Genomic DNA, 21016 nt, shown 5'->3' with positions numbered 1-21016 from the left:
GTATGATAAGTATGTCTGAGCTAAAAGTATCTATATAGACAGTGTTAACTATGTGTACACTCCCCCACTTGACCCAGATCACCACGGTGGCAGCCATAGTAGGGGTATAATGATCCGTAGAACAAGCCCCCTTTCTGTACACTAGATTTGTAAGGGTCTCATAAGATCCCACTAGAGCAGTTTCCAACACCACTGCTGGATTGCTCGCGTCAGCTCTAATCCACCACACGTATGACTCAGTACCTAAGCCCCCCCCATGCATAAGACGCCTGAAGAGCATGCCTCGCTATTCTGGGAAAGAGCTTATGCCACAAAAAGGGAGCAACACTCTATCCATAAGAACAAAATGCCTCTTAGGCGGCTCTACCGAGCTGCTCTATAGATATATAACAATTTAGCCAGGAGGATCATTTTTATGACATTAATACGACCTACCAGAGTTAATAGCAGATTTTCCCATGCCTCGATTTCCTTAGTGATATATTCCATGGTGGGAATTACATTAAGCTGGTAAAATTTTGCAGAGTCCCTATGGATATTAATCCCTAAATACTTAAATTGCTCTACAACTTGGAGTTTAGGTTGCTGCGAAATGTCAAAATCAATCAATCAAACAAAGACTCGATTTGGCCCAGTTCACCCGTAGACCCGAGAAACTACCAAACTCGTCTACAGTGTCTAGGAGTGCATTTAAGAAGTTCCCTGGGTTTGCCAAGTGTACCAACATGTTGTCTGGAAATAAAGAAAGTTTCTCTTTTATGCCAGCCACCTCCCAGCCTTCGATATACGGATTTGAAGAATTGAGTAGGGACAAGGGCTCCATTACCAACACAAAGAGTAAGGGGTAAAGGGGACAACTTTGACCCTAGCTGTGGGGGACCTATAGGAGGAGGTGCAACCAGCGCCGAAAATTCTGGGGGAAGCACATCTGTTCAAGTGTGGCACACATAAAATCCCATTCCACTGAATCAAACACTTTCTAATTATCTAATGAAGCCAGGACCCTCATACCCTGATTTTCATGCTGAACCTGAAGATTAGTATACAAACGCCTCAAGTTTATGTCAGTAGTTTTCCCTGGCATGAAACCCGACTGGTCCACCTCCACTAAGGAAAGGATCACCTCTCTCAGTCGCAGTGCCAGTATTTTTGCCAAGATTTTAACATCAAGATTAAAGAGCGAGATAGGTCTGTATGAACCACATTGGTCCTGAGGTCTTCCCGGCTTGTGGAGCACCACTATGGTTGCATAGTCAAAAAGTTTCCGAAGCCTGGTACTATGCTCCTTAGAGTGAAGTTTGTACCATTCAGCCGGAAAGCCATCCGGACCAGGAGCCTTCCTCACAGTGATCTAATGGCGAGCTAAATCTCAGCATCTGTGATGCATGCTGCCAATGCCTCCCCATCTTCACGTGCAAGAGTTGGAAGCTTAATCTCAGCTAAAAAACTGGATATATTCGCCCGAGTGAAATTAGTTTTTGAAGCATAAAAATTCTGAATACTAGAAAGCAAATTGGTGACACACATCTTGAGGTTCCATCATCAGGTCGCCTCGGTCAGTCATGATTCCAGCAACCACTGTTTGGGGGTTTTCCAAGCGAGCCAAGTACGGTAACGCTCTACCATTCTGATCTCCATCAGAGAAAACAGCTTGCCTCTGAGCTAGGAGTTTCTTTGGAGTATGGTCAGTAAGGAGCAGGCAAAACAGACATTGTGCTTCAAGCCAATCTCTCTGCTTCTCGCTACTCGGATCTTTTACAAATTTATGTTCCCTGTCAGATACCGCTGCCTCCAACTTAGTCCGTTTTATACGTAATTAGTTTCTGTGTGATGCTATTGCATGGATTAACACTCCCCTCATCAGTGACTTAAAGGGAACCTGTCACCTGGAAAACACATATTAAACCAACCACAGTTACCTTAAAGTATCCCCCAGTGTGTTGCTAATCATGATGTTCTTTTCTCATTCTGTCTCCTCATATTTTATTAAAATCGCAGTTTTAATGTCTGTTGGCGCCTTCTCCAAGTCAGTCTTGAAGTCAAGGGGGCAGCGGCCTCCTTGCTTCAAGGCAGGATAAGCGCGTCCCTTACCCATCCTCTCTACATTGTGATGGACATCTTGCCGTGATGCCAGGACCGCGCTCTTCTCACGCATGCGCCGTGCGCTGCCTGTTACAGCGCAATTCCGACTCCCTCACTCACCGCCTTCATTTTGCAGACTGAGCATGTGCGGTTCTTTTCCATCAGGCAATACACTGGGCGATACTTTAAGGTACTGTAGTTGGTTTAATATGGGTTTTCCAGGTGACAGGTTCCCCTTTCTGTCACCAGATTTAACCATATTAAGCTAGCTGACATTAGCGATGTGCTAATGTCAGCTAAACCTACTGTACCTAACCTATTCCTACTTTTATCTATGCCCCCGTTACTCCAGAAAGCTAACTTTTACAATATGCTAATTAGCCTCTAGGAGCAGGGGGGCGTTGTTCCTGCTCCTAGAGGCTCCGTTCTCCCACCAAGTCCTGATTGACAGGGCCAGGCAGCGATTGCATCTGTCTGCCAGCCCTGTGCTCTGGTGAAATTTTGCATCATTTAGCTTTCGGCGCATTGAGGGAAAGACGCTCGCAGGTTGCCAGCTTCCTCACCGCGCCTGTGCCAAATGCTAAACGGCAAAAGATTTCACCAGAGCACAGGGCTGGCAGACAGATGCAAGCCCTGCCTGGCCCAGTTAATATGTATTTGGAGGGAGGCGACAAAGGTGGGAGGATGGAGCCTCTAGGAGCAGGAACAACAACCATCAGCTCCTAGAGGCTAATTAGCATACTGTAAAAAATGTATTTATGGCGTAACGGGGGCATAGATAAAAGTAGGTATAGGCTAGTTAGGTTTAGCTGACATTAGCACATCGCTAGTGTCAGCTAGCTTAATAGGGTTAAATCTGGTGACAGAATCCCTTCCATTCTAAGAGAGGGTTCATAGTCTCATAGCAATTACTCGCCACTGGGAGAACATCTAGCCACATCGGATTCAAACGCCACCAACTAGTAGGGGGGAGCAATGGCTGTGACAAAACCAAGAGAAGGGGGGCATGATCCTAAAATACCCCTAGGTAAATAATCACGAGTTCTAATATAGGGTAGTAAATCTCTACAGACAAAGGCTAAGTCTATACGAGACATGAAACCCGTGGAAGCCGAGTAGCATTGGAATTGTGCAGAGCTTGGATGAAGATGATGCCATATGTCTATCAGTCCATGGGCTTCTGCCCAACGTAAAAGAGACTTATTATAAGAAGCCTGGGGATACAACCTATCCCTTAATGATAAAGGGAGTTGCTGAAAACATTGCGACCTTGCTCATAATAGAATCGGGGATTTCCTTTCAGAATGGCGGTGGTATATAGAGACCTATAAGATACTGCAAGCCTCTAATACTGGCATGTAGTAACACATATCTTCCACAGACATCTATTTAGATGGACATGAGCTGAAAAGGAAGGCTTTTGGCAATTAAAATAGAAACTCTCCTCACATGATTAGAATATACCGCATGAAAATGGATCCCACCCAGGGCCATTTAAGATCCAAAACTTTCTGACCCCGTAAATGTGTTTCCTGTAATATAAGTATATCAGGACTATAACCTTTTAATGAACGTTTAATCTTATCATTGAGACCCCTGACATTCCAGGACACCAAGTTAACGGACGCCATATAGCCACTGAAATAATAATAGAGGCGCGTCCTTAGGTCCTGTGGAGGAGCAAACATTCATACCCACACACAAGCAACCAGAAAACTGAGACCCACCCCATCCCACCCGCCCAATACATCCCAACATGGTTGAGCCTTAACCCTAATCAAGAAAAAAAGAAACCAATTGGGTATACTGCTACCCCTAGCAAACTAGGCAGGCATTCACACCATACATCTACAATAGTTGGACAGCTAAAAAAATAAAAATAAAAAACTGTGCTCACTTCTCAAAGTACTGTCACCCAGCAGCCTAAATATGGATTTTGTTCCAGTCAGTAGACAGGAACAGAAAACAAAACCTGCACTTTAGTGAAACAAGAGTTCAAAGGTCAGTCATAGCTACTTAAATATCCGTTAATTATCAGCAGCTGGGTTTCACATCTGGGCACCTGTCGGTACAATCTGCTGCTGTCACGGCCTATGGTGTACACTGTGACACTGTCTCCACACTTGCGGTTGCCCGTGGCAACGTGTTGCTGTGAGAGCATGCGGTGGCAGTGTCTCAGCCTTCTGGGTGATTGCCGTGACATGGTTGCCACGCATGTTGTTGCCTGCGGCAACGTGTGGCTTTCTATGCTTGTGTGTGCACTTCCCCTTTAAGTGGCTTCCTTCCTCTGTCTGGTGTTGGAAGGGTTAACTCCCTTCCTAGTATTTTGTGAACACTGGGTTTATGTGTTTGTGGGTGTGGCTGCTTGGGCTATTTAGTCTCTGCTGGAAGCCTGTAGCTGAGTTTTACTCCAGCCTTGGTGTGTGCTGGAGTTAAGCTCCTTGTCTAGCTTTACCATCTGTCCAGTGAGGGCCACCCTTGTGGTCATAGATGTTCTTATGGTGTCTCACGTTTATTGCAGCTATGGGTGTCCTGGGTTCCTGTGTGGTTTGTGGTGTGTGCTGTGTCCTTTTAATGTTGATGTGGACACCAGCACTTGTGCACGGGTTCCAGTCAGTGTGTCTGTGGCAGGTAAGTGGGTTATTGGTTTCGCTTACCTGCCATCTCCTTATGCTGTATGTGTTCCCCTCTCCTAGCAGTCTGGCCTCAGATAGAGACTCCTGTTCCTCCATGACTGGGATAAGCAGGCCGTCTCTCCCCTGCTCCTAAGTGAGGGATTTTCAGGGCAACTCAGGATAATAGCAATCCCACCATCGGGGGAGTCAGGGAGAGGATTAGGGATGTTGTAGGAGGTGACCTGCTCCCTTATTACTCCTTTTGGCCAGGCTGATCCCCTTTACCCTTTGACACCGCATGGTGGGGGGTTTCCCCCCACTCCCCTCCGTGACAGCTGCTGCCTCCGGGGTTTCAAAAGATCGAACGGCGTCGCCATCTTGCAATCGCATACTTTATATTCTGTTCCCGGGGCCGTGCCCGGACATCATTAAACTGCTTCCTTCTCTTTTGGACCTCAGGTGTGAAGTCCGGGTAGAAGGACAACCAGAGATTTTCATACTTGATGTTCCCTTTCTGTTGGGCTGTTGGGCCGCTAACAGTATGGTGTCTCTGTAATTCAAGACTTTCATGATAAACAGTATGTCAGGAGTTCCCAGGGGGGGAGAGGCTTGGAAGGGTCCCTATGCGCTCATTCAATAACAAAGCAATTGGATAGGTTAATCTGTTGTAGAATATCTCTAATTGGCTGTTCCGCAAAGATTTCTGGTGTGGATACCTCAACCCGCTCCGTTACGGTTCACAGTGTCTTCTGCTCTAGCTTGTAGCATCTTAACTTGCAGCTGCAATAGTCTAGTATCGGTCTCACCTGCTCTGGCCACATCCTCCACATCACTTAATCTGCGTTCTGCCTCGGTGGGTCTGTCACGTAAGTCATGCCGCAAACAGCTGTGATCAGATTGGAGATGATCAATTTTCAACGTGAGAGCAGCTTGGCAGGTGGCAATTGCCTTCATGATTTGGGAGGTTTCTGCTGAGGTCTCTGAGGAATAAGACCCTCCTTTACCCTGATCCATTTGACTCTTGGCATCCATAAATATTTTTGCAGAAGGAGGAGCAACAAGCGTGGTAGTTTTGTGGCCCATTTAAAAAACAGTAGTTGATTTAGAAGACCACAAGCAAGACAGCGCCCCAAACATAGCAATCAATCCAAATGGTCTGTCCGAAACAAATTTTTAAGAGACGAGCTGGACTGGTGACAGAGTATAGCAGTAGGGTCAGCAGGGGTAGCCAGCTAGGCCTAAGAAGCCACTCAGGAGGAAGGTTCATCTCAAGGATATAATTAGGCCAGGGCACACTGCCCACAGATGTGAGGAGTATAAGCCCCTTCTAGATTGCAGCATCAGAGACTTAGAAACTATTATTCAAGTGGGAGCCTCAGGGATCTTCTGTACTAGGCTCGCCACACAGCAGCCTCCCTGCATCTATCGGCATAGAACGCTAGGGCCAGATCACAGACTCCCAAGCCCAATATGGCACCTGCCACTTGTGTCTCCCCCACCGCCTCTACCTCCGTCCGCTTTACCTCACAGGCAGCTCCACAGTCAATGCAGGACTCCGAGTGTCACCTGACGGAAGGACCAAACAGGTAGATATATTACTGCTACTGCTATGTAGCGCTGCTCCCTGCTCTGGTCTTCTAGAAGCCGCGCTGGTCCCCAGTGGTCTGTCCTGCTCCTCCAAGTCCAAGTACACTCAGACACGTGAGAGGTAGATTTTGATATAGGTATGGCTGTGTGAATACAGGATTTTTGCAGGATACCGCCGCAGCTCCGCATGATAGCTTCCTAACACCATGCAAGCTAGGCCATGCCCTCGTGAATAGCGCTATTGACTTAAACTCATTCTAAAAATAGCTGTGTGCAGTTTTTCACTGTTGTGTGAACGTAGCCTTATCCTGCAGCCTTTCCCGATTACACAACTACATATAGCGCCAATGAATAATCCTGTGACCCGAACATCATCACTGCAGCTAGGACACTGTGCACACCGAGGTCTCTCCAAATCTCAGTCCTGTCACTGTCAAGTAAACAAACTACATGGCCCACACCATAACAGCTTCATTTTTTCATGTATTTATATTAAAGGGGTTGTTTTATCTGAGACAATGGGGGCAATTCACTAGGATATGCCCCTATTGTCTCCTAAACAGAGCCCCGAAAGTGGTGGAGGGTACATTATGCATGTGCAACCGCCCTCCATTCATTTCTATGGGGCCGCCAAAAATAGCCGAGTACTGCCTTGGCTATTTCCATCAGGCCCATAGAAGTGAATGATAGCGGAGGGCGGTCATGCGTAGTGCGCTCCCATTGACTTCTATAGGGAAAGCTCTTGGAGATGGCTGGACCAGAGTCCTCCAGTCACCACTTTGGCCAGCTGCGTTCTTAATATAGGTGAGGGACCCAGTGGTGTGACCTGCACCTAGGCAGCATGACAACGACTTAATCTTTCAGCATGACAACGACCTAGAAGAAGATTAAAGTTTTGGAATGGCCCAGCCAGAGCCCAGACCTGAATCTGATTGAAAATCTGTGGGGTGATCTGAAGAGGGCTGTACACAGGAGATGCCCTCGCAATCTGACAGATTTGGAGTGTTTTTGCAAAGAAGAGTGGGCAAATCTTACCAAGTCAAAATGTGCCATGCTGATAGAGTGCTGTAATAAAATCAAAAGGTGCTTCAACAAAGTATTCGTTTAAGGGCGTGCACACTATTTTTATATTCTTTCTTCCCTCTACCTAAATGATTTCAGTTTGTTTTTCAATTGAGTTGTACAGTTTATAGGTCACATTAAAGGTGGAAAAAGTTCTGAAATGATTTATCTTTGTCTAATTTTTTTTTTTACGTCACAGAAACCTAACATTTTAACAGGGGTGTGTAGACTTTTTATATCCACTGAATATCACTAGAGAGGAACCAATTTCTTAAAATTAATTTCAGGTGTAATTCTGAAGAATCAGTCAGAAGAGAGAACAAATAAATTTGACCAGAATTGAATCTGCTCCCATTGGTCTGATAAGGCAACTTTCACACTGGCGTTTCAGTTTCTGTTTCTGAGATCCGTTCAGGGCTCTCACAGGCGGTCCAAAATGGATCAGTTTTGCCCTAATGCATTCTGAATGCAAAAGGATCCGCTCAGAATGCATCAGTTTGCCTCCGATCTGTCACCATTCTGCTCTGGAAGCGGACACCAAAACACTTCCTGCAGCGTTTTGCTGTCCGCTTTACGAAACTGAGCCAAACGGATCTATCCTGGCACACAATGTAAGTCAATGGGGACGGATCCGTTTTCTCTGACACAATAGAAAACGGATCCGCCCCCCATTGACTTTCAATGGAGTTTATGACGGATCCGTCTTGGCCATGTTACAGATAATACAAATGGACCTGTTCATGACAGATGTATGCAGTTGTATTATTGTAACAGATCAGTTTTTGCAGATCCATGACGGATCTGCCCAAAACGCGAGTGATAAAGTAGCCTAATCTGTGTATGACTCTAAGGCAGATCTACTCCTTGGCATCAGCTAGAGGTGAGTGACAATGCCACCTGCCACACTGAATACCCTGCACTGGAGGCTGGACAAGACAGTACACATATCAAACCGGGCCAGTTCCAGCCACTGTTCTAATCTCCCTCCCAGAAGTCTATGGAGTCAGGGGACAGGTTATGTGCAAAAGAAAGGGCACAGTCCAGGTACGACTGAACCCGGTTCTTCAGGCAATGCTTATCCTTTTGCTGATATGCGTCAGGTTGGAGATGGGACTCCAGAAATGCAGGTGACAGGTATCAGTAAAACCTTTTCCCCTTTTTGCTTTGATTGCAATGATCTAAAAGTATGGCTATCCAGTAGTCATCACTTTGCTTGATGCTAACCACATACAAACCGGATTCAAAAAAAGCTGGGACACTATACAAATCGTGAATAAATACTGAATGCAATGATGTGGAGGTGCCAACTTCTAATATTTTATTCAGAATAGAACATAAATCACAGAACAAAAAGTAAAAAACTGAGAAAATGTACCATTTTAAGGGAAAAATATGTTGAATCAGAATTTCATGGTGTCAACAAACCCCCAAAAAGTTGGGACAAGGCCATTTTCACCACTGTGTGGCATCTCCCCTTCTTCTTACAACACTGAATAGACGTCTGGGGATCGAGGAGACCAGTTTCTCAAGTTTAGAAATAGGAATGCTCTCCCATTCTTGTCTAATACAGCCCTCTAACTGTTCAATCGTCTTGGGCCTTCTTTGTTGCACCTTCCTCTTTATGATGCGCCAAATGTTCTCTATAGGTGAAAGATCTGGACTGCAGACTGGCCATTTCAGTACCCGGATCCTTCTCCTACGCAGCCATGATGTTGTGATTGATGCAGAATGTGGTCTGGCATTATCTTGTTGGAAAATGCAGGGTCTTCCCTGAAAGAGATGACATCTGGATGGGAGCATATGTTGTTCTAGAACCTGAATATATTTTTCTGCATTGATGGTGCCTTTCCAGACATGCAAGCTGCCCATGCCACACGCACTCATGCAACCCCATACCATCAGAGATGCAGGCTTCTGAACTGAGCGTTGATAACAACTTGGGTTGTCCTTGTCCTCTTTGGTCCGGATGACATGGCGTCCCAGATTTCCAAAAAGAACTTCGAATCGTGACTCGTCTGACCACAGAACAGTCTTCCATTTTGCCACACTCCATTTTAAATGATCCCTGGCCCAGTGAAGATGCCTGAGCTTGTGGATCTTGCTTAGAAATGGCTTCTTCTTGCACTGTAGAGTTTCAGCTGGCAACGGCGGATGGCACGGTGGATTGTGTTCACTGACAATGGTTTCTGGAAGTATTCCTGAGCCCATTCTGTGATTTCCTTTACAGTAGCATTCCTGTTTGTGGTGCAGTGTCGTTTAAGGGCCCGGAGATCACGGGCATCCAGTATGGTTTTGCGGCCTTGACCCTTACGCACAGAGATTGTTCCAGATTCTCTGAATCTTCGGATGATGTTATGCACAGTTGATGATGATAGATGCAAAGTCTTTGCAATTTTTCGCTGGGTAACACCTTTCTGATATTGCTCCACTATCTTTCTGCGCAACATTGTGGGAATTGGTGATCCTCTACCCATCTTGGCTTCTGAGAGACACTGCCACTCTGAGAAGCTCTTTTTATACCCAATCATGTTGCCAATTGACCTAATTAGTGTTAATTGGTCTTCCAGCTCTTCGTTATGCTCAAATTTACTTTTTCCAGCCTCTTATTGCTACTTGTCCCAACTTTTTTGGGATTTGTTGACACCGTGAAATTTTTAATCAACAGATTTTTCCTTTAAAATGATACATTTACTCGGATTAAACGTTTGATCTGTCATCTACGTTCTATTACAAATAAAATATTGACATTTGCCATCTCTACATCATTGCATTCAGTTTTTATTCACGATTTGTATAGTGTCCCAACTTTTTGGGAATCTGGTTTGTACTTGCCAGCATGTAGGCAACCATGCATGCAGGAGGACCCAGTTCTTTAAGACTCCACTGCAATGGTTGGTCGTGGCCAATGTCATTGTCATCACCATCATCAGCAGTATATCTATCATACCGAGCACCAACCTCCTTCCCTAGCTGCGCCTGAGAAAACTCCATGTCTCGCTGCACCACAAACTTCTCCTCCTCCACTTCCTTCCTTTATGCGACTTGGTCTGTACATGTCAGAAGGGTGTCAAGACCTATCGCTGACCCTGTTGTGTCTGGGGTCAGGTAATTAGCAATTGCAAAGTTACAGTATCTCACAAAAGTGAGTCCACCCATCACATGTTTGTAAATATTTTATTCTATCTTTTCATGGGACAACCCTGAAGATCTGACACTTTGATACAATGTAAAGTAGTCAGTGTACAGCTTGTATACCAGTGTAAATTTGGTGTGTCCTCAAAATAACTCCACACACAGCCACTAATGTCTACACCGCTGGCAACAAACATGAATACACCCATAAGTGCAAATGGCCAAATTGTGACCAAAGAGTCAATATCTTGAGTTTACTAGAGCTTCACAGGTTGCCACTTGAATCCTCTTCTACTCCTCCATGACGACATACGTCTATTTTGAAAAGACAACCTCTGGATATGACGCTGAGGATGTGCACTCAATTTCTTTGGTCGACCATGATAAGGCCTGTTCTGAGTGGAACCCGTCTTCTTAAACAAGTGTATGGTCTTGGCCAATGTGCTGCAGCTCAGTTTCAGGGTGCTGGCAATCGTTTATAGCCTAGGCCATCTTTATGTAGAGCAACAATTCTTTTTTTTCCAGATCCTCAGAGATTTCTTTGCCATGAGGTGCCATGGTTAACTTCCAGTGACCAGAATGAGAGAGTGTGAGAGCGATAACACAGAATTTAACACACCTGCTCCCCAATCACACCTGAGACCTTGTAACACTAACGAGTCACATGACACTGGGGAGTGAAAATTGCTAATTGGGCACAATTTGGCCATTCTCACTTAGGGGTGTACTCACTTTTGTTGCCAGCGGGTTAGACATTAGTGGCTGTGTGTTGAGTTATTTTCAGGGCACACCAAATTTACACCGTTATACAAGCTGTACACTGACTACTTTACAGTGTATCAAAGTGTCAGATCTTCAGGGTTGTCCCATGAAAAGATAAAAAAATATTTGCAAAAATTTAAGTGGTAGACTCACTTTTGTGAGATACTGTAGGTAGCAGCAGTAGACCTTGATGACTTGCTTGCCCAAATGCATTCAGCATGGCAGAACATTCCTCAGACAATCATTAGTAATCTCATTGGTAGGATGCCAAGACGTGTAAGTGAATGTATTTATGCACGTGGCTCTCATACTTGATACTGAATAAAGCGAGATGTTTTGTATATTTTGTTTCAGTTTTTATCATTTGCAAATCATTAAAGGGGTTCTCCAAGATTTTCCTCAGCATAGGTTTTCAATAGGAGATCAGCAGAGGTCCGGTCCCTGCACCCCCACCAATCAGCTGTCTGAGGAAGCCTCAGTGCTCACCGGTGCTCCGGTTAATACAAAGCCTCCTCACAGCTTACCAAGCACAGCGCCGTCTGTTGAATAGTAGCTGTGCTTGGCATTGCAGCTCAGACCCATTCACTCAAATGGGACTAATCTGTGCTTAGGCCATATGACCGATGAACGTCACATTGCATGGCCAGGAAGAGGCCTAAGAGAGCGCAGAGAATTGTGTCCGCTCCATACATCTGACCGACAAGGCTGCCGGGAGTTGAATCAGCCGCTAATCTGATATTAATGACCTCTCCTGAGGATAGACTATATATCACTAGCTGAACGACCCGCACGGGTATATTTCATCCATTTCATTTAATGTTTGTGTGTGTCGTTAAAAGATATCAACAGATCAGTCATGTCCAATAGATTCCCGGACAAGAAGATGTCTTGGCTGAAATATGAGCAAATTAAATCTTTCATCTTGTCCAGGGGAGCACAGTATTCTTTTGGGGCCTCGCTCATAGAATTTGAAAAATTGTTTACTTTGTCTTCTCCACCGACTCACCTTATTTCCTACCTGTATCAGATCCTTCTAAAGGATTCTCAAAAAGGTAGCCCGAATTTCATCAAGGGCTGGGAGTCAGATTTAGGCAATAGCATAGCAGAAGCCGATTGTCAAAAAGCTTTCCTATACTCTCACAAGCTTTCTATGGCGTGTGCCGCTCAAGAGAAGAACTACAAAATATTATCCTGTTGGTATAGATACCTGGTCAGACTCCATAGAATTTTTCCTTCAGTTTGAGAGTTATGCTGGAGATGTTGCAAAGACAGAGGTACGATGCTTCATGTATGGTGGGGCTGTGACTTAATTAAACCCTTTTGGGACTCAGTATTTCAAGCATTCAATAAAATTTCTCCAAAACCAGCTAATAATTCTCCTCAGGTGGCACTCCTCTCCATCCTTCCGGGATCTATGTCGTCTCAAAAGGGGTCATTACTACGATTTTTTATCACAGCAGCTAGGACAGTGATCCCTAGATACTGGCGCTCAACACAGGTTCCCACGATGAGGGATTGGTTTCAAGAAATGCAACAAATAGCCAGAATGGAGGAGATCTCGGCGGAGGCATCCGATTTGTCGAATAAATATAACAAGACATGGGCGAGCTGGGTTACGGCAATAGAATCCCCAGACTTTCTCGCTATTCTGGCTACATGAGGTAGGAGGACCTTAATGTACGGTGGTGATGTAAGCTTTAGGCTTTATATCTCCTTTAGCGAAAGAGATATGGTTCCTTCCCCTCCCTTTCCCCTTTCCCTCTTCTTTCCCCTCTTTCTTTCTCTTTTTTGTTGGTCACTCTTTGTTGACAATCTGAACAGCAAATTATGACAGGACGGAATAAATTTGATAGGATTGTGCGATTTATGTAAGAGCTTGCTGTCTTGACTTATTGTACCAATACTGTCATAAATTGCCATGGCGCTCCTACTTGGGGCTTTGTTATTCTGTAAAGCTTAATTTGAAAACTTCAATAAAACTTGATTAATCTAAAAGATATCAACAGTATTCACTGTAACAGTGACATCTACAGTGACCTCCCCAGCCCCCCCTTAACACTGACCCCCACAGTGCCCCGTCTCCTTAAAATGGGACCTCCACAGCAGTCCTTAACTTTGACCTTCACAGCAGCCTGTCCATTTAACAGTGAGTTCCACAGCACCCCACCCCCTTGACAGTGACCTCCACTGAACAGCTCACTCTCAGACAGCAGCACTGTGAGCTGCAAGGAGAAAATCACCGTCCCTCCCACCCCTGCAGCTCACATAAGTTGATTTTTGCCTTCATTTTTTCAATCCCCGTCGGCTTAGTGGGACCTGGGGGCGGTGTTTTAAGTTCGTCTTTTGAGGGTGGCCTGAATGGCCACCCTACCTGCTGCCTGAACTGTGACCTCCACAGCACTCCGCTCCCTTAACAGCATCATCCACAGCACCCTGCCCCTTTAAAGGAAATCTGTCACCAGGATAATCGCTAATGAAGTAAAGCCATGGCCTAATAGCACTTAGTACATTATTTCCAGATGTGCCTTTGTTCCAGCAATAGATGTTTTCTAGTCTTCTTAAATTTGGTTTATTTTGTATGCAAATGAGCCAGTAAGGTGCCCAGAGGGGCGTAACGCTTGCAGCAAGGCACCCAGGCCGCTCACTGAACAGCTCACTCTCAGACAGCAGCACTGTGCTGTCTTAGGGCTCATTTAGATGTCCGTATGCGGATTAGATGCTGACCCATTCACTTCTATGGGGCCCTTTTCTATTCCACGGTTCCGCAAAACAGATGAAACATGTCCTATACTTGTCTGTGAAAATCAGAACATGGCCCCATTAAAGTCTATGGGTCCACAAAAATACTGAATGCTATTAGTTTTTTTGCGTGTCCACAAAAAAAAGGATAGCATTCAGTATTTTTGCGGACAGCATACGGCCGTCTGAATGAGCCCTTAGTGTGAGCTGCAAGAGTGACGCCCCTCTGGGCACCTTACTGGTTCATTTGCATATCAAATAAACTGGATTTTCATTGGATAAAACATTTATTGCTGGAACAAAGGCACATCTAGGTACTAAGTGCTAATAGACCATGGCTTTACTGCAATAGCGATTATCCTGGTGACAGATATCCTTTAAAGCTCACCTACAGCAGTGAAGAAAAATGGCTGGGTTGTTTTGGAAACCTGGAGTAAAACTGTGTGTGGAGACTGACCTGCGAGATTCTATTGGCTGATAAGGGTCATGTGACCAGGCCTTCTATTGGCCAATGCATTTTTGGGGGAATATCTCAGGAACGGTCCGTAATTTTGTGATTGTAAATGCGACAGTGCAGATTCCTTTAGCGGACATACACACACTCAGCTTTATATATCAGATTTACATACTGTATATCACCTATAACGCTGTCACATTTCCATCCATATTTAATTAGAATTTTAGCTGAATCAGTCAATATAACACTGAAAAAACTGACAGAAAAGAGAACCTAAAAATATAACATAAAAGTGTAGCATCCAGTTAGTAGAATCTGTGGGTATTCTCTGCTTTAGGCCTCATGCACACTACTCACCTGGGCAGTTATCTGTAGGAACGTCCTCTGTACTCTGCTCATCACCCCTCACATATGTCTCTGTAGGATTAATATTGTTCAGACCTTCACCCGGATTCACAAGCTGTGAAAGAAATATTGTAGAAGTCATCAGACGGTTGGAGAAGTCGTGTGGAAGGCTTTATACGACCTGAAAAGACGACCAAAAATGACCGGACAGCAGGACTTATCTGACCCAAATATCTGCAGGTCTCCTGTATAAATCCAATCTGATTGCTTCATTATTCCAACCAGTTTGCAATGCAGGGAGAGTAGCCCTTATATTCCATCCCTAACATTACATTGTGTGTATATAACATTACATTGTTTGTGCACCTGTTGCCCTTGCTGGCCGCCCCAGGGCTGTGAAGCAGGTAAGCCAAAGTTCTCTCGGTCCGTGGCTTATTTACCTCCTCGGAATGGGCATAATCATCTGCTCTGCTGCAGCCAATGACTGGATTCAGGGGTAACATGTCCACAAGAAATACATCACCAGTAAAGCCAGTCATTGGCTGCAGTCAAGCAGGTGACCATGCCTTTGCCGGCGAGGAAGCAAACAACATTCACTGGAAGATGGACACACAGGAGCTGGCACACATAACCAGAGCTGAGGGTAGCAGGTCTTGAACAAACCCTTTAATACTGTCTTAGTGTTCTATCTAGAAGTTTTGGGATGACTGCAGGCATGAAGATACTGTACCTAGTATAAGGGACAGGGGAGAACACAGGAGAGGTGAGAACTGATTATCTATCACCACTAGAACATCCTGATTATCACTGCTTATAGTATAAGGACAGGAGAGAACACAGGAGAGGTGAGAACTGATTATCTATCACCACTAGAACACCCTGCTTATCACTGATTATAGTATAAGGACAGGAGAGAACACAGGAGAGGTGAGAACTGATTATCTATCACCACTATAACCCCCTGCTTATCACTGTATATAGTATAAGAACAGAAGAGGTGAGAACTGATTATCTATAAGGTTACTTTCACACTGGCGTTTTGGAACACGCTGCTTATCACTGCTTATAGTATAAGGACAGAAGAGAACACAGGAGAGGCGAGAACTGATTATCTATTATATTACCACTAGAACACACTGCTTATCATTGTTTACTGCAAAAGGACAGGGGAGAACAGATTATCATCACTAGATCATCCTGAGTATCACTGTCTATAGTATAAGGACACAGTGGACAAAATATTGGAATAACTAATTGCAACTGGTGTGGTTACCTGTTGCTCCCCCAAAAAACTGATTGAGGGGTGTGATATACCTATAGTATACTTTCTAACATAGAAAGTATATAGTGCATTTGTATTGTGCAGCAATTGTGTGCGGTTCTGCTGTGATACCACAGGTATATAGAGAGACAAGCACTATTGGAACAACTATTTGCAACTGGTGTGATATACCTGTTGCCCCCCAAAAAACGGATTCAGGGGTACAATATACCAGCTTCCACAAAATACCGATTAAGGGGATTGATATATCTGCTTTCTCAAAATACTGATTAAAAGGGGTTTGATATAGCTGCTTCTACAAAACACTGATTGAGGGGTGCAATATACCTACTTCCACAAAATACTGATTGAGGGGTGCAATATACCTGCTTCCACAAAATACTGATTAAGGGGATTGATATAACTGCTTCCACCAAATATTGATTGAGGCCTGCGATATACCTTCTTCCACCAAATATTGATTAAGGGGTTCTATATACTTGCTTCCACAAAATACTGATTAAAGGGATTGATATACCTGGATCCACAAAATACTGATTAAGGGGTTTGATATACCTGCTTCCACAAAATACTGATTGAGTAGTGCAATATACCTGTTTCCACCAAATATTGATTGAGACCTGTGATATACCTGCTTCCGCAAAATACTGATTAAGGGGTTTGATATAACTGCTTCCACAAAATACAGATTGAGGGTTGCGATATACCTGCTTCCATCAAATACTGATTAAGGGGTTTGATATACCTGCTTCCACAAAATACTCATTGAGGCCTGCGATACACCTGCTTCCACCAAATACCGATTAAGGGGTTTGATATACCTGCTTCCACCAAATATTGATTAAGGGGTTCTATATACCTGCTTCCACAAAAGACAGATTGAGGGGTCGATATACCTGCTTCCACCAAATATTGATTAAGGGGTTCTATATACCTGCTTCCACAAAATACTGATTAAGGGGATTGATGTACCTGCTTCCACAAAATACTGATTAAGGGGTTTGCTATACCTGCTTCCACCAAATATTGATTGAGGCCTGCGATACACCTGCTTCCACCAAATACCGATTAAGGGGTTTGATATACCTGCTTCCACCAAATATTGATTAAGGGGTTCTATATACCTGCTTCCACAAAAGACAGATTGAGGGGTCGATATACCTGCTTCCACCAAATATTGATTAAGGGGTTCTATATACCTGCTTCCACAAAATACTGATTAAGGGGATTGATGTACCTGCTTCCACAAAATACTGATTAAGGGGTTTGATATACCTGCTTCCACCAAATATTGATTAAGGGGTTCTATATACCTGCTTCCACAAAAGACAGATTGAGGGGTCGATATACCTGCTTCCACCAAATATTGATTAAGGGGTTCTATATACCTGCTTCCACAAAATACTGATTAAGGGGATTGATGTACCTGCTTCCACAAAATACTGATTAAAGGGTTTGATATACCTGCTTCCACAAATACTGCTCTTCTCTAGGGATGTGGTCATAGGGTAATTTAGAAAATTACAGGCAGAAGAAGAGGCAGGCCATTCTGCAGGGGTGGTAGGGGTCAGGCAGGTGAACCAGGCCGGAGCCTAAGTGGGAAGTTGGAGAGGGTGCATGCAATTACGTCAAAAGACGCACCAGAGTTGGTTGAGTGGCTCACTCAGCTTTCCGCTTCTGGACCCTCCTCATCCTCTGTATCTGCACCCTCCTCACTCTCTGCTGTGTGCACCCCCAAAGGCACCACCATCACCACCACTATAGCCCCTTCACTCAAGTCAGAAGAATCAGATCAGCCCAAAAAGGGTGGTCCCCGCTGTTGCTGCCTACTCAGAGATCTCTAATGTCAGTGGTGGTGAAGTTGACGATGATGACATGTCGATGGATGTCACGTGGGTGCCCACAAGAGAGGAAGAGGAGGGGAGTTCAGAGGGAGAGATGGAGCAGCAGATAGGGAGGAGAAGGAGGAGGAGCAGGCAGAACTCGCATTGCACCGGAGGCAAAAATCAGACTGCAAATGTATCTGGAGTGAGCCATCCACCATGCATGGTCACATCTTGCACTCCCAGGACGTCGGCACATGGTTCCGCAGTATAGGCCTTTTTTAACGTGTCAGCTGCTGACAATAGTGTTGCCATCTGCAGCCTGTGCTGTCAATGCATAAGTCGCGGTAAGCCCAACATTCACCCAAGGGATGACCGCCTTAAGAAGGCACCTGGCCTCCCATCACCGAGCCCAGTGGGAGCAACACCGTCAGAACCCACAAAGCCACACTCCCAGCACTCCACGTCCTGCCTCTTCTCCTTCTCCTCTCATTTATCCTTCAATCCACCTTCCACCGTGCCGTCGTCAAGTTCATCTGGCAGAAGGCAGGCTTCCGTGGCCCAAATGTTCGAGCGTAAAAAGTTGATGATGCCGAATAACCCTCTTGCCCAACGGCTGACTGCTGGCTTGTCGGAACTGCTAGTCCGCCAACTACTGCCATATAAACTGGTGGACTCAGAGGCCTTTAGAAAATTTGTGGCCATTGGCACACCGCAATAGAAAGTCCCCGGAAGGAAATATTTCTCCCAGAAGGGCATCCCAGAGCTATATGGCCACGTTCAGTGGCAAATGAATATACACTGAACAAAAATTATAAATGCAACACTTTTGGTTTTTCTCCCATTTTGCAGGAGCTGAACTCAAAGATCTGAAACATTTTCTACATACACAAAAGACCCATTACTCTCAAATATTGTTCACAAATCTGTCTAAATCTGTGTTAGTGAGCACTTCTCCTTTGCCAAGATAATCCATCCCACCTCACAGGTGTGGCATATAAAGGTGCTGATTAGACAGCATGAATATTGCACAGGTATGCCTTAGACTGCCCATAATAAAAGGCCACTCTGAAATGTGCAGTTTGATAACACAGCACAATGCCGCAGATGTCGCAACGTTTGAGGGAGCGTGCAATTGGCATGCTGACTGCAGGAATGTCTACCAGAGCAGTTGTCCGTGCAATGAATGTTCATTTCTCTACCATAAGCTGTCTCCAAAGGCATTTCAGAAAATTTGGCAGTACATCCAACCGGCCTCACAACCGCAGACCACGTGTAACCACACCAGCCCAGGACCTCCACATCCAGCATGTTCACCTCCATGATCGTCTGAGACCAGCCACCCGGACAGCTGCAGCAGGAAACGGTTCGCATAACCAAAGATTTTCTGCATAAACTGTCAGAAACCGTCTCAGGGAGGCTCATCTGCATGCTCGTCGTCCTCATCAGGGTCTGGACCTGACTGCAGTTCGTCATAACCGACTTGAGTGGGCAAATGCTCACATTCTATGGCGTCTGGCACGTCGGAGAGGCGTTCTGTTCATAGATGAGTCCCGGTTTTCACTGTTTAGGGCAGATGGCAGACAGTGTGTGGAGCGTCGTGTGGGTGAGCGGTTTGCTAACATCAAGGTTGTGGATCGAGGGGCCCATGATGGCGGTGGGGTTATGGTATGGGCAGGCGTATGTTATGGACAACGAACACAGGTGCATTTTGTTGATGGCATTTTGAATGCACAGAGATATCAGGAGGCCCATTGTTGTGCCATTCATCCACGACCATCACCTCATGTGATGCATGATAATGCACTGCCCCATATTGCAAGGATCTGTACACAATTCCTGGAAGCTGAAAACATCCCAGTTATTGCATGGCCAGCATACTCACCGGACATGCCACCCATTGTGCATGTTTGGGATGCTCTGGATCGTGTGTATACGACAGCGTGTTCCATTTCCTGCCAATATTCTGAAACTTTGCACAGCTATTGAAGAGGAGTGGACCAACATTCCACAGGCCACAATCAACAACCCGATCAACTCTATGCGACATAGATGTGTTGCACTGCGTGAGGCAAATGGTGGCCACACCAGATACTGACTGGTCCCCCCCCCCTTCCCCGTCCCAGTAAGGCAAAACTGTGCACATTTCAGAGTGCCTTTTATTGTGGGCAGTCTAAGGCACACCTGTGCAATATTAATGCTGTCTAATCAGCACCCTGATTAGATTTAGAATATTTGAGAGTAATAGGTCTTTGGTGTATGTAGAAAATGTTTCAGATCTTTGAGTTCAGCTCATGCAAAATGGGAGCAAAACCAAAAGTCAGATGTATCTTGGTACATTTTTTGTTCAGTGTACCTCTGGCACACAGTGTCGGTACCAAGATACATCTGACCACAGACACGTGGTCTAGCAAACACGGGCATGAAAGGTACATAAATTTTACTGCCCACTAGGTGAACCTTCTGACGGCCGTCAAGCATGTAACTCGTGGCACCTGTGTGGATTTGTTGTTACTGCCACGGATTGCATGCAGGCCTGCCTCTTCTTCTCCTCCTCCTACTCCATCCTCAGTCTCCTCCTCGGCTAACTCCTCCTTTTCCACTGCTACCGCCTCTTCCGCTGCACACCTCAAGCTCCACAGAACCTATTATCTCCTCAATATCATTAATAAATAAATTAAATAATAGAGGGCCCAGAACTGAACCTTTGGGTACGCCACACCCAGGACCAATCTGAATAGGAATCATTGACCACAACTCTCTGGACATGGTCCTTCAGCCAGTTTTCAATCCAATTACAAACTATACTTTCCAAGCCTATAGACCTTACTTTACCTATAAAACGTCTATGAGAGACAGTATCAAAAGCCTTTGCAAAATCCAGAAACACTGCATCCACAGCCGCCCCTCTGTCCAGGCTTCTACTCACCTCCTCATGAAAACAAATCAGGTTAGTCTGACAACTTCTGTCCTTGGTAAACCCATGTTGGGTATCACTTATAATGATATTTACAGTCACATACTCCTGTATATAGTCCCTTAACCGATAGACAGGGGTGCACTACCACTGAGGCCAGGTGAGGCACCAGGTGGAGGCAAGAGGGGTCAGCGGAAGGGTCATGGGCAATGA

General features: G+C 45.2%; 1 protein-coding gene across 1 annotated transcript in view; it reads right to left on the bottom strand.

Annotated features, from left to right (window-relative positions):
- LOC122940416 (zinc finger protein OZF-like) overlaps positions 1-21016 on the bottom strand; it is a 48691-nt gene that overhangs the window by 5596 nt on the left and 22079 nt on the right. Inside the window, exon 4 of the mRNA XM_044297089.1 lies at positions 14794-14896. Within this exon, the coding sequence (XP_044153024.1) occupies positions 14794-14896 (103 nt within the window). The remainder of the gene's footprint in view (positions 1-14793; positions 14897-21016) is intronic.

The sequence above is a fragment of the Bufo gargarizans genome, chromosome 6 (genome assembly GCF_014858855.1).
Source record: "Bufo gargarizans isolate SCDJY-AF-19 chromosome 6, ASM1485885v1, whole genome shotgun sequence".
Lineage (NCBI taxonomy): Eukaryota > Metazoa > Chordata > Amphibia > Anura > Bufonidae > Bufo > Bufo gargarizans.
The sequence above is the reverse complement of the archived record's forward strand: the minus strand, read 5'-3'. Positions and strand labels throughout refer to the sequence as shown.